The sequence below is a fragment of the Balaenoptera borealis genome (genome assembly GCF_965194805.1).
Source record: "Balaenoptera borealis genome assembly, chromosome: 16".
NCBI lineage: Eukaryota > Metazoa > Chordata > Mammalia > Artiodactyla > Balaenopteridae > Balaenoptera > Balaenoptera borealis.
Window position 1 is genome coordinate 16,672,299 of NC_138872.1, and position 14,463 is coordinate 16,686,761.

A 14,463-nucleotide genomic window follows, 5' to 3' on the forward strand; every position below is an offset into this window, starting at 1 on the left:
AGACAGCGAGTAAGCCCCTGTCATTTACTCCTCTCCCTGTCAAGAGCCCATGGATGTGACCAGAGACAGAGAAATTCATATCAGCCAGGGCTGCAAAGCAGACTGCGGCCGTGCATTCAAGCTCCCTAAGAAGAGAACCAGAACACAGAGCCTCTGGCTACAAGCACAAGGGGAGAGCTCCCCAGGTCATACACAGATATGCTCTCACACACACACACACAAAATCATCACAACACAGAAAAGCAAGTATCAGTGTCCCCATTTTATGGATGAGGAGACTGAGACTTGCCAGGCTCAAAAAGCTTGCCCAATGTCACAGATTGTATTTGAGGCAGAGCTGAGATTTGCAACCGGTACCTAACCCAGCCCCTGGTACACAGCGGGCACTCAATAGCTATCTCCTCAATGGCTGGCTGGCCCCAAAGCCTTCCCAGCACACTGGGGGCCTGTGACTGCCTGCTTTTAGACCCAGTGTGCAGGAAGTGGAGCTCACACACGGGCCACAGAAGCTCCTGTTTCTTGGTCTCTCTCAGTTGACCTGGGATATTCCGAGCCAGGGAAAGCAGGCCTGAGAGAGTGGCGTGGCTTCCATTTCTGGGACACACGTGCACGCAGCCAGATTTGCAACAATGACTGTGATGAATCGGCGCCAGAAGAGGTCAGGCCTCCCACTCTCTCTCGGCTCAGCTGGGTGCAGCCCTGTCAACTGTAACAAGCCCCACCCCCAACTCAGCCAACTCCCATCACAAAGACTATCTCCCCAGGGACGGCGGGAAAATGCCATGAATGTTGTGTTTCTGCATTCAAAATCCCTGTCACCTATAATGCGTGTGTGTGTTTGCCCTTAAATCTGTGACGATGTCCTTTCTCATTTTTTGCTGTCCTTTCTTCTACAAAAGGAGGGCAACTGGAGATCCCAACTGGTTATCTTTTCAATATCATTAATGGAGAAAAGGAAAAGGTGGCACTCACCAAATCGGGAGAGGAATTTTTGATTCCACAAACTCCAAAATCCAATGCAAGAGGCAGCTCAAACTTTGTTCCCGGTGATGTCCCCAGCTACTTCTCACCCCTCCTGCCTTGAAAGGCCCTTCCCACCCCTCATCCCAGGTATCTTCTGGGCTCCTACCATGCCATGGGCCAGCTCCATCCTTGTTTCAATCTGAGTTAGCCAGACCGCCCCCCCCATCACACCTGGTCAGGCCCACTGCAGGGCATGTTAAATGGATGTACGAATGGGCGAACAAATGCTTTCTGAACATTTGGGCACCAAGACCTGCTCTTCGGGGGCTGGTACCAGCCACTTCCAGAATTTCTTTTCAAGAAGGAGCTGCCAACTGCAGGCCTCCTGGACCTTCCAAAGCATCTTCATTCTACAATGTGACAGACACCTGTCCAGGTCCCTGCCTGCCCCCACCCAGACATCATCCGTCTTCACCCCGCAGCACCAGCCTGACCACCTCCACCTTAGGGGGCAGCGGGCACCCGCTGCTTACCTTCTGCTGAAACACACCTGCAATGCACCAGTGTCTTGTAAGTAGAAGGAACCCGAGTCTCATTCCACAGAAGCCCCAGCACCGAGAGAACGCGCCCGCGACAGCCTCTGTGCGATTCTGCTGCATAATCAGCAGAGAAAGAGAAAAAATGCCAGAAATAGCAAGCTTTATAAGCCCTCCTGACAACTCTTGGTCCTCTATTGGCTGGAGGCCCGGTACCCCAACCCCCCATCCCATTCCTATAAGGTGAAATGGAAAAAACTGTTATTTAACCTCTTTTATCAAAATCCATCTTCTATCCCAATTTGGGCCTGTGTGTTCAGAGCTCCTGGCGGCAGTCTCCACGCCAGGTCTCAGGGCGCAGAAGGGGAGGCAGCTCAGCTCTGCATTATTTGTGGCTTAAGGGCCTTCCCCACTGCCCTGGGAGCGGGTGTGGGACCGGAAGGGCTTTGGGAAGGCACTTTGGCAGCACCTGTGTGAAACCTGCATGTCATTTCATTTGGCAATTAGACTTCTGAGCATCCATCCTGCAGAAATATTGGTACCTGCGTGCACCATGCATGCTCACTGACGCTGCTCGTTACAGAGAAGAGTTAGAGGCAAGCTAAATGTCTAAAACAGGGTCAGGCTGAATCGACTGAAGGATATCCGTTCTGTGGCATATGATAGAATGAGGGAGGTCTGTAGGTGCTGACTTAGAACCGGCTGGGAGCAAGTCAAGGACATGATCCCATATTTATAAAAACCATAATTATGTGTGTGTTTGGATATGCACTGTAAAAGATGCCAAACTGTTAATAGTGGTTACCCTTGGGAGTAGGAGAAGGAGGTATTTTCAGCTGCTGCTTTTTTCTTTCTTGTTTCTTTTTTCTTTTTTTTCTTTTCCACAAGCATGTAGTACATTTGTAGTTTAAAACAAAAACATAAGAGCCTCCCTGGTTCCTTTCCCACTCCTCTGAAGCCAGTAAGCCAAGGGCCAAGGCCACCCACCACAAGGCTGGATCAGGTCTGGGACAGTGCTTGCCCGAAGCACTATGGCTCCCCTGGCAGTCTCATTAGCTTTCACACAAATCCAGCTAAATTAGGGCTCCGTGAAGAAGGTGGACTTTGGAATAAGACAGAACTGGGTTTGAATTCTTGCTCTGCCTGCTGGAACAGTTAACTTCCCTGAGCCTCAGTTTCTTCATCTGTAAAATGGGGATGATAGTACCTGTTAAGTACCCTGTACTATGCTGGGTGCTATTAAGCCAATTTTAATCTTCTGGACATTTCAGAAACATCAGAGGCTGCTAAGGAAGCATCAGAGAGCTGAGGGCATCCAGAACTAAGTGAGAGGAGTTCTGGGGGGTCGCCCCACTGGTAACAATAATAAACTAAGTGACAGAGAGAAAGGCCTGGGGAACGGCAAATGCCACATGATAAAGGGGGTTGCTGCCCAGCATGTCAGTATGAGGAAGGATTGAGGGGATTAGAAAAGGCTCCAAAGGGAATTCCCTGACAGTCCAGTGGTTAGGACTTTGCGCTTCCACTGCAGGGGACATGGGTTCGATCCCTGATCAGGGAACTAAGATCCCACATGCTGCTCAGCACAGCCAAAAGAAAAAAAATTAATTTAAAACAAAGAAAGAAAGAAAAGGCTCCAGAGAGGAAGAAGTCTTGCTTGTGCCTCTGCACCTTTCTCATGCTGTTCCCTCTGCATAAAATGCCTTTGCCCAGATCTTCACAAACCCTTGCATCCTGCTCAAGCTCTCCTTCCTCCCCAGAGAGGGGGTCCACTGACTCACCCACACCTGAATTATTTTCTTTGTAGCACAGTCCTCCAGCCGATGGCTTCTGGTTGCTTGTTTTGATGTTTTTTATTTCTATGTTTATTGTTCATCTTCCTCCCTAGGCTGTGAGCTCCTTGAGGGCCGGGACCATCTGTCTTGTTCACCTCTGGGTCCCAGCTCCTAGCACAGGAACTGACTCACAGTAGGTGCTCAACAAATAGAAAGTGCACACAATCTGTAGATACAAGGCCAAGATCCAAGCACATGAAGTTTGTCTGAAGGAAAGGGAGATGCAGGTTTTGCACTGTGATAGAAAGGGATGAAAATTTCAGACATACTCAGGATTTGGAAATGTACACACACAAAGCTGGAAGGGTGCAGGAAGAAACCATCCATGAATACTCATATAAGCTTAAGATGGGAAAGGATTTTCTAGGCCCAAATCTGTATGAACAAGGATGCTTATTTCTTCATTGCAACACTATTTATGAGAACATGGAAATGACAGCAAAATCCACTGAGAGGGGATTGGTTAAATAAATCACAGGTCTCTGTACAGTGGAATACTAGGCACCTATGAAATGATCAGCATTTACTGCTATGGAAAGAAGCTCATGTTGTTTGTTGAATGTTAAACTCTCTCACTGGAAACCAGGGATGCTGATAAAAGGTGTAACTGATTGGCACACGGACAGTGTGAAGGCAAAAATCCTTCAATTATCATTTATTTATTCATTCGCTCACCAACAATTTTCTGTTCCCTCTGCCTACTTCCCACGCCATGCAGGGTGGGGTTCCAGACACCAGGGCAATGTGTGAGCAGGACACTGTTCGTGTCCTCAAAAGACATCCCAGGGCTTCCCTGGTGGCGCAGTGGTTGAGAATCTGCCTGCTAATGCAGGGGACACGGGTTCGAGCCCTGGTCTGGGAAGATCCCACATGCCGCGGAGCAACTAGGCCCATGAGCCACAACTACTGAGCCTGCGCATCTGGAGCCTGTGCTCCGCAACAAGAGAGGCCGCGATAGTGAGAGGCCCGCGCACCGCGATGAAGAGTGGCCCCCGCTTGCCGCAACTAGAGAAAGACCTCGCACAGAAACGAAGACCCAACACAGCCATAAATAAATAAATAAATAAATAAAATTAAAACCCATTTAGTAGAGATTCCTAAAATCTTTCCCAATTAAAAAAAAAAAAAAAAAAAGACATCCCAGCTCATGCATGTAGTGAGACAGTATGATGGAAGGAAGACGGTGCTCACAGCTAAGGGCCCCAGGGTCATCGGTTGAGCGAGGAATTTACGGAAAACGTGTCATTTGAGCTGGGATTTGAAGGAGGGGCAGAGTTTGGGTGAACAGAGAAGGGAGGAAGCATGCTAGCGATGGGACAACACGGGACAAATGCAGGAAGTCCCCACATTCTCCATCAAACACTTACTGAACTCCACCATGTGCGGGGGGAAGGGAGGCTGAGTCTGAGGACAGAAGGTTCTGGATGTACTGGAAGGAGGAATTCTGGGGTGTAACCATGTCATCCTCAGTGTGCTGTGATAGAGCAGCGTCCCAACGTGACTCACTCACCGTGAGAGTCCCAGCCCCACGGGGCACGCGGGGGCCGGGGCAGGAGCGTCCACCTGGCAGGCTGGGTACCTGTAGGAGAACCTGCAGAGCGTGGATTCCAGAAGGAGGGCTCTTCCCTTTGCACTGAGTACTTGGCCAAGCAGCATGGGGTGGCAGGGGTCCCAGCTCTACAGACCCTCCGCTCAGCTCCCCCTGGGGTAGAGCCAGGGAGGGGCCCCTGCATCTTGACAGAACTCAGCATTTTTTAGCTTTATTTTTATTTTTCGAATTTGGAGGCAGCTCGATGGTTATGGTTCAAAACAAAGAGAGATGACTCAGCTTCCTGTGGAAGGGCCGCAGCCTTTTGGAAAAGGTATTTCTGTTCTAATGCTTCTCTCTTCTCGGCCCTCCAGGCAGCATATCCAGGCTGCCTTGTTTTTTTTGATGGTCAAGTGTTCCCACAATGGGGCCAGAGACAACTGCCAGGCTCTGGGGGCCAGAGTGCCTGAGTTTGAATCCTGGCCCTGCCCCTTACTCGCTGAGAGGACCTGGACAAAATTAAACCCTCTCTGAGCCTTCATTTACTTAAGAATTCCTTGCAGGATCTCTGTACAAAGCAGTGGTCTCCTATGGAAAGGGTCCAGTCCGGTGCCTGGCACAAAAGAAGTGGACAATAAATATCACTGTTAATAACAACAGCCACCTGTGCTGAGGTCCTACTGTGCCTGCCCTATCTCATTGAAGCCTCACACCTGCTTAGCCCAAGCTCCCATTTTACAGATGAGGAAACTGAGGTTCAAAGCAATGAGCTGACTTGAATTGCCATCTTCCCATTCCTGAGAGTCAGGGCCCACATCCCAAGTCAACTGAGAACTGAATCTTACAAGCTTTTCCTTTCCATCTGACTCTCTCAGCCAAGCACACACCGGCCCCTCACTGTCTTTACCTGCAACATGGGGACATTATTCTGAGGTTGCTGAAAAATTCTAGTCAAAGCTTAATAAAAATAATTCCATGAAGGGCTCAGAAACCTTCAATAATAGCCTTCAATAACCCTCCTCTAAGACTAGGAGTCAACAAAATCTGAGCTCGTCATGTGCCACATCCCAAGGAGACGCAAGGACCTGTTAGGAAAACCCCTTCACAAGTGTAGAGAAAACTGGAAAGCTAAGATGTGTGAGTTCATGCAAATAAAAAGAACAGGACTTTAAAACGACCCATCATTCAAACGGCCACCCTGCACCACGACATTAACACGGGGTCTCTCAAACCTTTGTCCTGGAACCAATGTAAAAAACGAATTTGGTGCAGGTGAACACAACGTAACCCAAGACAGCCAAAACCCAAGTTTCCATCCCCCTTCTCCTGCCTCACCCCAATGCGTATGCTGACAAAGCAACCTGAATAGTAACTGACTAATTTTTAGCCCTGTGATTACCAGGGTTGATTTCCATGGAACCTTCTTTTCACAGCACCGAGGACCTCTCACGAGTAGTAATTGCCAAGTTCAGTTTTAGCTCTGTCATACCCAACCGTCGGTGCTAACTAAGGCGGCTGCTCCCTCACCAGGTAAGCTGGTAACGAAGTCGGCTTCGCTGCTTAATTTCACAATATTGTGATGCCGCCATCAGCACCTGGAAGTGCTGAGAAGCTACGAAAGCTTCTTCGAGATGAAACCAATCTCGCCCCAGGGAAGTGACTGAAGCCATTTGCACCTCTAAGATGCCCTGTCTGGATCCTCAAGCTCACTGGGATGTCGTGGTTGCTTAACCCCACGTGCTTCCTCGCCGGGAACGCTGATCACCAAGGGGCCACGTCGCACACTTGAAGGTACTCCACGCCCTGCCTCCCTCCATCCTCTGCAACTGCCTCCCATTTCCCTCTCTCCCTCCTCACAGCCCTCCCAGCATTCGAACTCCAACTCAGGTCTGATTGCACAGCCGGTCTCACCAAATGGGCCCTTGCTGGTCCTCCAACCCCACCGTGTGTACTCACCTGTGGGGCTTATGCACCACGCCATGTGCCAGCCTCAATTTGTCAAAGTGCCCATTGGCCTTGGCATATGTTCTATTATTAAACAGCTTCCACTCCCCGTACACACATCCTTCCCCCTGACTGGGTTCTGACAGCAGAACTGCACACTGAGCACAGCTGGTTTTGTTTGGGCTGACCCGGTGCTGACAAACTTTTGCCCAAAAATTGACAGGCGCCAGCTATGATGGGGCAGAGGGCTGGGAACTATGCCCTCTGGGTGCCCACTACACGCCAGGAATGCACAGGTACATATGCCCACTATCAGCCAGACAGACAGAGGAGCAGGGTCTCATCCCCCCATTTTACATTTGGGGAAACTGAGCCCTGAGAACATCCATGAAGCTGGTGAGAGGGAGGGATTTCTTTTAGTTCCAAATACCAGTTAAGGCTGTGCTTCCCGTGAGGAGCTGCCAAGCATCTTCCCTTTGGATAAAGAAATCGTGGAGTAAATCTATTTCCCTTTTCACTTGTCCACCAGGAAGCCCACAACCAGATGTGCAGGCCAATTTCAATAACTATAGAGCCCAAGGCCAACATATCTGTTTTCATTTTCCACCTGGAATGTGTTCTAGTTTATATTTTCCTTGGCTCTAATTTTTTAATGTATTATCTATACTTTTATATCTTCGTGTGTGTTCTTGTGAATGAATGACCAAAAATAAGCAACCACCAAAAGCCAGACACGGAGTGGTTAAGTGGGTGTTCCAAGGTCCCAAAGCCAGCCCAGGGGTCTGTCTACCCAGGTACCCTCCACACTGACCCCATCTCCTGCCTCCTCTCCTCAATCAAAAAGCTAACAGTGTCTGAGCATCTGCTTCCTGCCGAGCACGACAGGTCCTGCCACATTCACACTAACTTCCCAGCAACTCCAAGAGGTAACACTAGTAATAGCACGTACTCTGTCCCAGGTACTGTTTCCCGCGTTTACAAATATTGGTCTTCATGATGACCCCATTAGGTAGGTGCTATTATTATTCCCATCTTACAGAGGCGTGAATTGAGAGGTCGGGTAACTTACTAGATGTGCACAGCTAGTAAGTGTCCCAGACAGGACTGCAACTAAGGTTCTGGGCTCTATCGTCCATGCTCACTGCCATGAGGCTATCAACTGAGTCAACAAGTCCCTCATTTTACAGATTAGGACCTAAGGTTCCAAGAGACAAGGGGTTCCCCAAGCTTGGCTCTGACTGTCCAGTCTGGATGGCCACAGACACAGAGGGAGAAGCCAGGGGTTCCAGAAAACCCTGTTCCCAACTTCCGGCCAAGACAAGGCTATGCTTCTAGAAGTCAAGGCATAAGTCCTGACTTCTCCTACCAGAGATGCAAAAGGAGGCTTCCAGGCAGAAACACAAGGACTGGAAAACCTTCCCAGTCTCCAAGACCACCTCAGCTGCCTCTCCGCCACCACCCTGGACCCCTCTGTGCTAGGGGCAGGCATCACAGGCTCCCCACACGGGGAGCTGATAAACTCCCTCTGCCCTGCCACACTGGTGGCTGAGTGCCCAATTCAGCCACATGCAGTGTGGAAATGAGTTGTGAAGCATGAAGACCCAGGTTCGAATCCCAGCTCTGCCACTTAGTAGCTGTGAACCCTGGGTGGGTGAGGGTGAGCCTCGCTGTCCACTGGGGTATTGATGTCACCACCTCGCTGCACGTCTGGGGAGACTGCCAGAGCCTACTGGGCCCCTGCCCTCCCTCCTAGGGTAGCTATGCCACCATGTTGGTGCCCGCCCCCAGCATCGTCCTGGCAAATCCTTCCAAGGGATCAATCTGCAGATGACAGAGGGATGGGGAGGGCAGGGAGGTTTGCTCCAACTTATTCAAGACATGCTTTCTGGAACAAGACGGAAAAATAAAATTAAATAATAAAATTTGAGGTTGACTAGAAACCCAAAATCAGGACTGATTTTTCCAGAACTTCTCAGTCCTACCTCAGACAGGGGGGGGGGGGGACAAGAAGGTCCCTGGGGGTCACCGCACCCCCAGTGGACATCTGTGACAGGCCCTCCTCCTGGCCATCGGCAGCGGGATGGGCTGCTGGCCCACGTGATGCATACTGGTTGCCATGGTTTCTGTTTATTCTGGGAAAGACAGCTTCCCTGACATCCAGGCCTGGTAAAGACAAGTGTCTGCTGCACTCAGACTGTGTAGTCACCGAGGTCCCTTGCACTGTCCTCGGCTGCACACAGACAAGAGCCTTCATGCACAGAAGCAAAGGCGCTAATGTTAACTCAGCCCCACTGGTCCCTCCTCACCCAATCCAGGGTGGATGGGACCAGGCCCCATTTTCAGATGAGAAAACCAAGGCTTGGGGCTGGGCAGTGACCTGCCCAGAGTTTCATGGTGATGTCAGCGAGAAGCAGGGATTCAAACTTGGATTTGTCTGACTTGTCCCATTTTTCCAACTGTGTGCTGGCTCATTTATGATCATTACTCTGTCTCCCAGGGAGCTCAGGCCTTTTCCCAAAACTGTACCTCCTGATATGCCTTGAGAGAACCTGTCAAACGCTTGGGGACATCAAAAGCAGCTCATGGGAGTAAGCAGGGAGTTCCCCAGGGGGACCCAACACTCATGTCCCCACCCCAGATCTGACCACATCATTCTCGGTTCATGGTTCAAAGACTGCTGGCCAACAGAACTAAATCTAAGCCCCTTACTTAACCCAGCGTCCCCTTGCCCCTGCCGTTTTATGCATCTGACCCTTTTCTCGCTGTCTCCTTGCCCTTTCCAATGCTCAAATCCCTCCTCTTCCACAAGGACTTCCTGGGTGCCCACGTGAGTATCAATTTCTTCCTCCTCCCAGAGACCACCAAGCCCAGCTGTCCCTGTGAGCAAGCCACCCACGGAAAGGTCTATCCCCACCTCCCTCCTGAGACTGGGTCACATGGAGGCTGCTCAAGGGACAGCTGTGAACCAGAAGTTCCTTTCTCAGCCCAAACCAGCTGACACTTAAAGGGAACTGGCACTTCACTGGATGCTCAAATGTGCCAGGTCCCTCCCTCCACGGGGCCTTTGCACATGCTATTCTGGCTATCTGGAATGCTTCCCCTCTGTCCCTATTACCTAGCAACTCCTGGTCTTCCTACAGGTCTCAGTTTAAGGGTCAAGAAAGTCCTTCCTGACCCTCCCTGTTACCCACAGCACTTGTGCAGCTCTCCTAATCACACTTGTCATGTTCACATTATGTGTTTCGTTATGTGATTATTTGTTTGCTAGACTAGAGGCCACATAAGTGCAACACTAGGTCTGTCTTGTGCTGGAGTCCCTGCCACAGCACCTGGTGCACAGCAGGGGCTTGATAAATGTTTGAGGTCTGAAAGAGCGAGGGGAGCTGTGGTGGATTAAAAAGATGACCACAGGTCCTCCGGTTTCTGCATGCTCACCCTCTGTGTTGTGACATTTCAGCTCCTCTCATCAAGAGCCAGAGTCTGTTTCCTCACGCCTTGAAGCCAGGCTTAGCCATGTGACTTTATCTGGCCAACGAGACAGTAGTAAATGTGCCTCAAGCAAAGGCCTGAAAAGCGCTTGTGCACTGGGGTGAGCTCTCTCGCTGCACTGGGAACCCCGGAGCACCAGGTGAGCAAGCCCGAGCTAGCCTGCTGGAGGATGAGAGGCTCTGGGAAGAGCTGACCCAACAATCAGCCCCCAGCCAGCAGCCTGCCAAGTGCCACACACACACAGGGGTGAAGCCATCCTCTATCACCCAGCTGTCAGCTGACTGGCCAACTGACCAGAGATGCAGGACAGAGCCCAGCAGAGGCCAGCCCAGCACAGAAAGTCCTCCAGTCAACCCACAGATTGTAAGCAAATAAAATGGTGGTTGTTTTAAAGCACTAATTTTGGGTGACTTGTTACGCAGCAAGCGATAACTGATACAGGAGCTAACAAAAAGAGTACGGGCCATGATACGCTCACAGTCAAACAGCATAGGTCTGATCTATACAACATTAAGTTGAGAACAACAAAAGCTTCTTGGGAGGTGGAAGGCAGCTGGCGGGTGAAGGTCAAGTCCCCAGGTTTGAGACCTGCTGGCCTATGACTCTGGCTTGAGCTTGGACAAGACGGGCACTGCCTCTGTGCCTAGGTCTGCCTGTCTCTGCAGTGAGAATGACACATCCTATGCCAGATTTCCCCAGGAGGGGTGATCTGAGTCTAAACAGGGAGCGTATGTGAAAGGGCATCCCAAAGGAAGCTAAAGATTCTTTGTACATGCGAGGACACGTGCTGCAGAATAAAGATCATGACTTCAGAGCAGACAGATTCCGGTTCCTGATCTACTCTGCTACTAACAGGTGAGTGACCTTAGGCAAGTTTCTCAACCTCTCTGAGCTTCAGGTGTCACCTGACACACATCACCTGACAGGTGTCAGGTGTCTGTGACATGGTAACAATACATGATGTGAAGGGCTATTGTGAGGGTTAAATAAGACAGTATACATAAGACACCAAGCACAGTGCCTGGCACACAGGAATTCAATAAATAGTAGCTCCTCCTCTGTCCCCACCCTCACTCTGCTGGCACCTCTCACTGCCATCTTAACCCCACAGCCCTACGTGGCAGTGAGAGTTTCCATGTTTGAGATCAGCATCTTGTGCCAGGTGCCAAGTTGTGACTGTAGCTTACATAACATGAGAGACAGAGAGAAAGAGGTTTACTTGAAGGATAAGAGGGAAAGAGCTGGATGTTGCCAGCTCTGACTGGGGGAGAAAACTCGCGCCTTGGGGAAGAGCAGGAAGAAACATGGAGATGATTCAGAACTGAATCCTCGCCCTGAAGGCTGACACACCCCAAGCCCACACTGTCTTCATCCGGGATGATTATTTGTGGTCCTTCCTCCATTCACCTCCAAGGCACCAGTACGCAGCCTGGCACTGACCTCTCAGGAAGGACAGAGGCAGGAAGGTGGGCTAGGGAGCTCAGCCTGACACAAAGTCCTCAGTTCTCAAATTGTGGTCCACTGACTAGCAGCTCAGCATCACCTGGACCTTGTAAGAAACGCACAATCTCTGAGCCCACCCAGATCTACTGAATCAGAATCTGCATTTTAACAAGACCCTTACGTGATTCCCATGCGAGTTAAAATTTGAGAAGCACTGGCTTAAGAGAGATAGTTATCCCATTGTGGGGATCATCCAACCAACATGGTATTAACCAAATCTGCCCATCTGTTTTGGCAATCATATAGCTAACGTGTATTACCCAGCCCTGGCCATCGACTATGGAAGTGAGCTGACCAGTGTAGACATAACCATCCCAACCACCAGCTGTGCCATCTCCATGCTCCATCCTCTGGATGGATGTGAGTTCCAACATTACCAAGGTAGAAGCTCCGTGTCCTTCTGATTTAAGCTCCAGTCCCACACACTTTACACGGTCACCAGAATCCTGTTTCTCTTTGATGCCCCAGGAACCAGTCCCAGTGTTTGCATTAGGCAATTAGAGTGTTTGCCTCTACTGCCTTCTTGAAGGGACCCCAAACCCCAGCACCAGACAGCTAGGAAAGGTTTTCCAAGGGCACCTTTGGAGAAGATGTTGCAAAGAGGGACAGATTCCCCAGGGCCTTGGAGGATGAAGGGAGGGGAAGCAAGGCCACTGATGTCTCTGCCTTGGAAGAAGGTTCCTGGCCTGCCCTGAGTTAGAAACTCCTCTTCAGAGGCCCCACTCTAGCCCACCCCAGGGAATGAGCCCCTTCAGAGTCCCTCCAAGGGGATGCCTGTGACCTTTGCAAAACGAAATGCAATAACCAAGTCCTATGTGCCGAGCAGACCCCAGGGCCAGCCACAGAGGCTGCAATAATCCAGCCGGGTGTTTGGACAGGAGGAGCCCTGCAAAGCTCCATCATCTCGGCCAGTTGCCTGAGGAGGGAAGCGGTTCACCTTTTGCTAATCACCCTAATTCATTTTTTATTACTAACTTTCCTGTTTTCTATTTGCCATCTCATTGAAGATATTACCGAAGGCATTTAAACAGCATCAGACCGTACCACAATGGCAAACATAACTCTTTTTATTGAAATCTGCATTAATATACATATAATTCCCTGATCACAAAGACCTCACGGTCCACATGCTAGACCCCAAGTGAAGGCGGGTTTGGCAAGAGGCATATACACAATTGAAGGTTTTTCAAAAGACAATCAACTCTGCCAGGAGGGTGCAATAAGATGGGTGCTTTTGGGACTTCCCTGGTGGTGCAGTGGTTAAAACTCCGCGCTTCCACTGCAGGGGGCATGGGTTCAATCCCTGGTCAGGGAACTAAGATCCCACATGCATGCGGTGCAGCCAAAAAAAAAAAAATGGGTGCTTTCTCATGCTGTTGGTGGAACGTGGATAAGCCTTCTGACATGATGCCCTGAATCAAGAGCCATAAAAATGCTCACTCCTTTGAGCCAGAAGTTCTACTTTGGCCGTGGCCAACAGCCTAGGTCTTAGCCTTGACACCCCCTCTCTAGCACACCCCACGGCCAACCTGTCCCCAAATCGCATACGTTCCACCTCCTAACATCTTCCATATCCCTCTACTTCTCCCCATTCTCATCCCACCAGTACAGTCCAAGCCAGAGAGGTCCAAGAGAACTTTGTGCAATGACGGGAATGTTCTATATCCACACTGCCCAACGGGGGCTATAAAACACTTGATATATGGCTGGTGTGACTGAGGAACTACATTTTATTCCATTTTACTTTAAATTTCAATAGCTACGTGTAACTAGTGGCTACCGTATTGGAAAGTGTAACCCCAAGCCATCACCAGTCCTCTTCTAAATGATAGTAATCACCTCCCCACTGTCTACTTGCATCCATTCTTGCCCCCATCCATTGTTTTCCCCTTAAGACAGCCACAAAGATTCTTCTCAAATGCAACACACCTCAACTCTCACCACCTTTGAGACAAAGTCCAACCTCCCAGACACAGCCTTCAAGGTCCCGTCTCTGGGACAGAGAATACTCCAGTTATCAGGGAGCCTATGGTGTGCCAGCTGCTGGGTGCAGGGGCAGGCAGCAGGCAGCAAAGGCCTCCCGGAGTGGGTGGCACTTGAGCAGAAACTTAAAAATGTAGGAGTCTGACAGGTAGGTCAGGAATGCCAAGACCAGAGGCAGAGCAGTGAGAACTGCTCTGATAGTTACATCCATGAGCCACCAGCAAAGAGTCAGCCCTTGTGAAGCTGATAATTTAGTGGGACATACACAATAAAAAGAATGAATAGGTACATTACACACTGTGAGAAGGGGAAAGAAAAAGATGGGTAAGGGGTTTCTGGGGGACTGGGGTGGAGGGGAGACGTTTGCAGCATTAAATAGTAAGGAAGGACAGCGCCCAAATAAACCCTGTTCTTGAGTCTGTGTGGTAGGACAGTAGCGGGTGATTTCCCCAACTTTTTGGCAGGGAACGCAGTCTTCATAATTTACAGTTTAATAAGAAAAAGGGGTGATAACTTCAGGAGAGAAGTGACCAAAAAGTCCTACTTGCCCAACAGAAGCGTTCCCACAGGCTAGAGAGAGATTTCTTTATCTCCGAAGGTCAGGCCAACTGTGCCCCAGATACCCCAACCCAACCAGGAGTGACGCCTCCCTCCTGAAAATAGCAAGGTCACTACCCACAGG

General features: G+C 50.1%; 1 protein-coding gene across 8 annotated transcripts in view; it reads right to left on the bottom strand.

Annotated features, from left to right (window-relative positions):
• Positions 1 to 14,463, bottom strand: part of TOX2 (TOX high mobility group box family member 2) — a 270,975-nt gene that overhangs the window by 104,164 nt on the left and 152,348 nt on the right. For 2 of the 8 annotated variants that reach the window (XM_082361742.1, XM_082361743.1), the window contains exon 1: positions 1,497 to 8,776. The exons of the other annotated variants lie outside the window; for them this stretch is intronic. In XM_082361742.1, coding sequence (XP_082217868.1) covers positions 1,497 to 1,733 — 237 coding nt within the window. In that variant the 5' untranslated portion in view covers positions 1,734 to 8,776. Of the gene's footprint in view, positions 1 to 1,496; positions 8,777 to 14,463 lie in introns of those variants that run through there. 8 annotated transcript variants of the gene reach the window in all.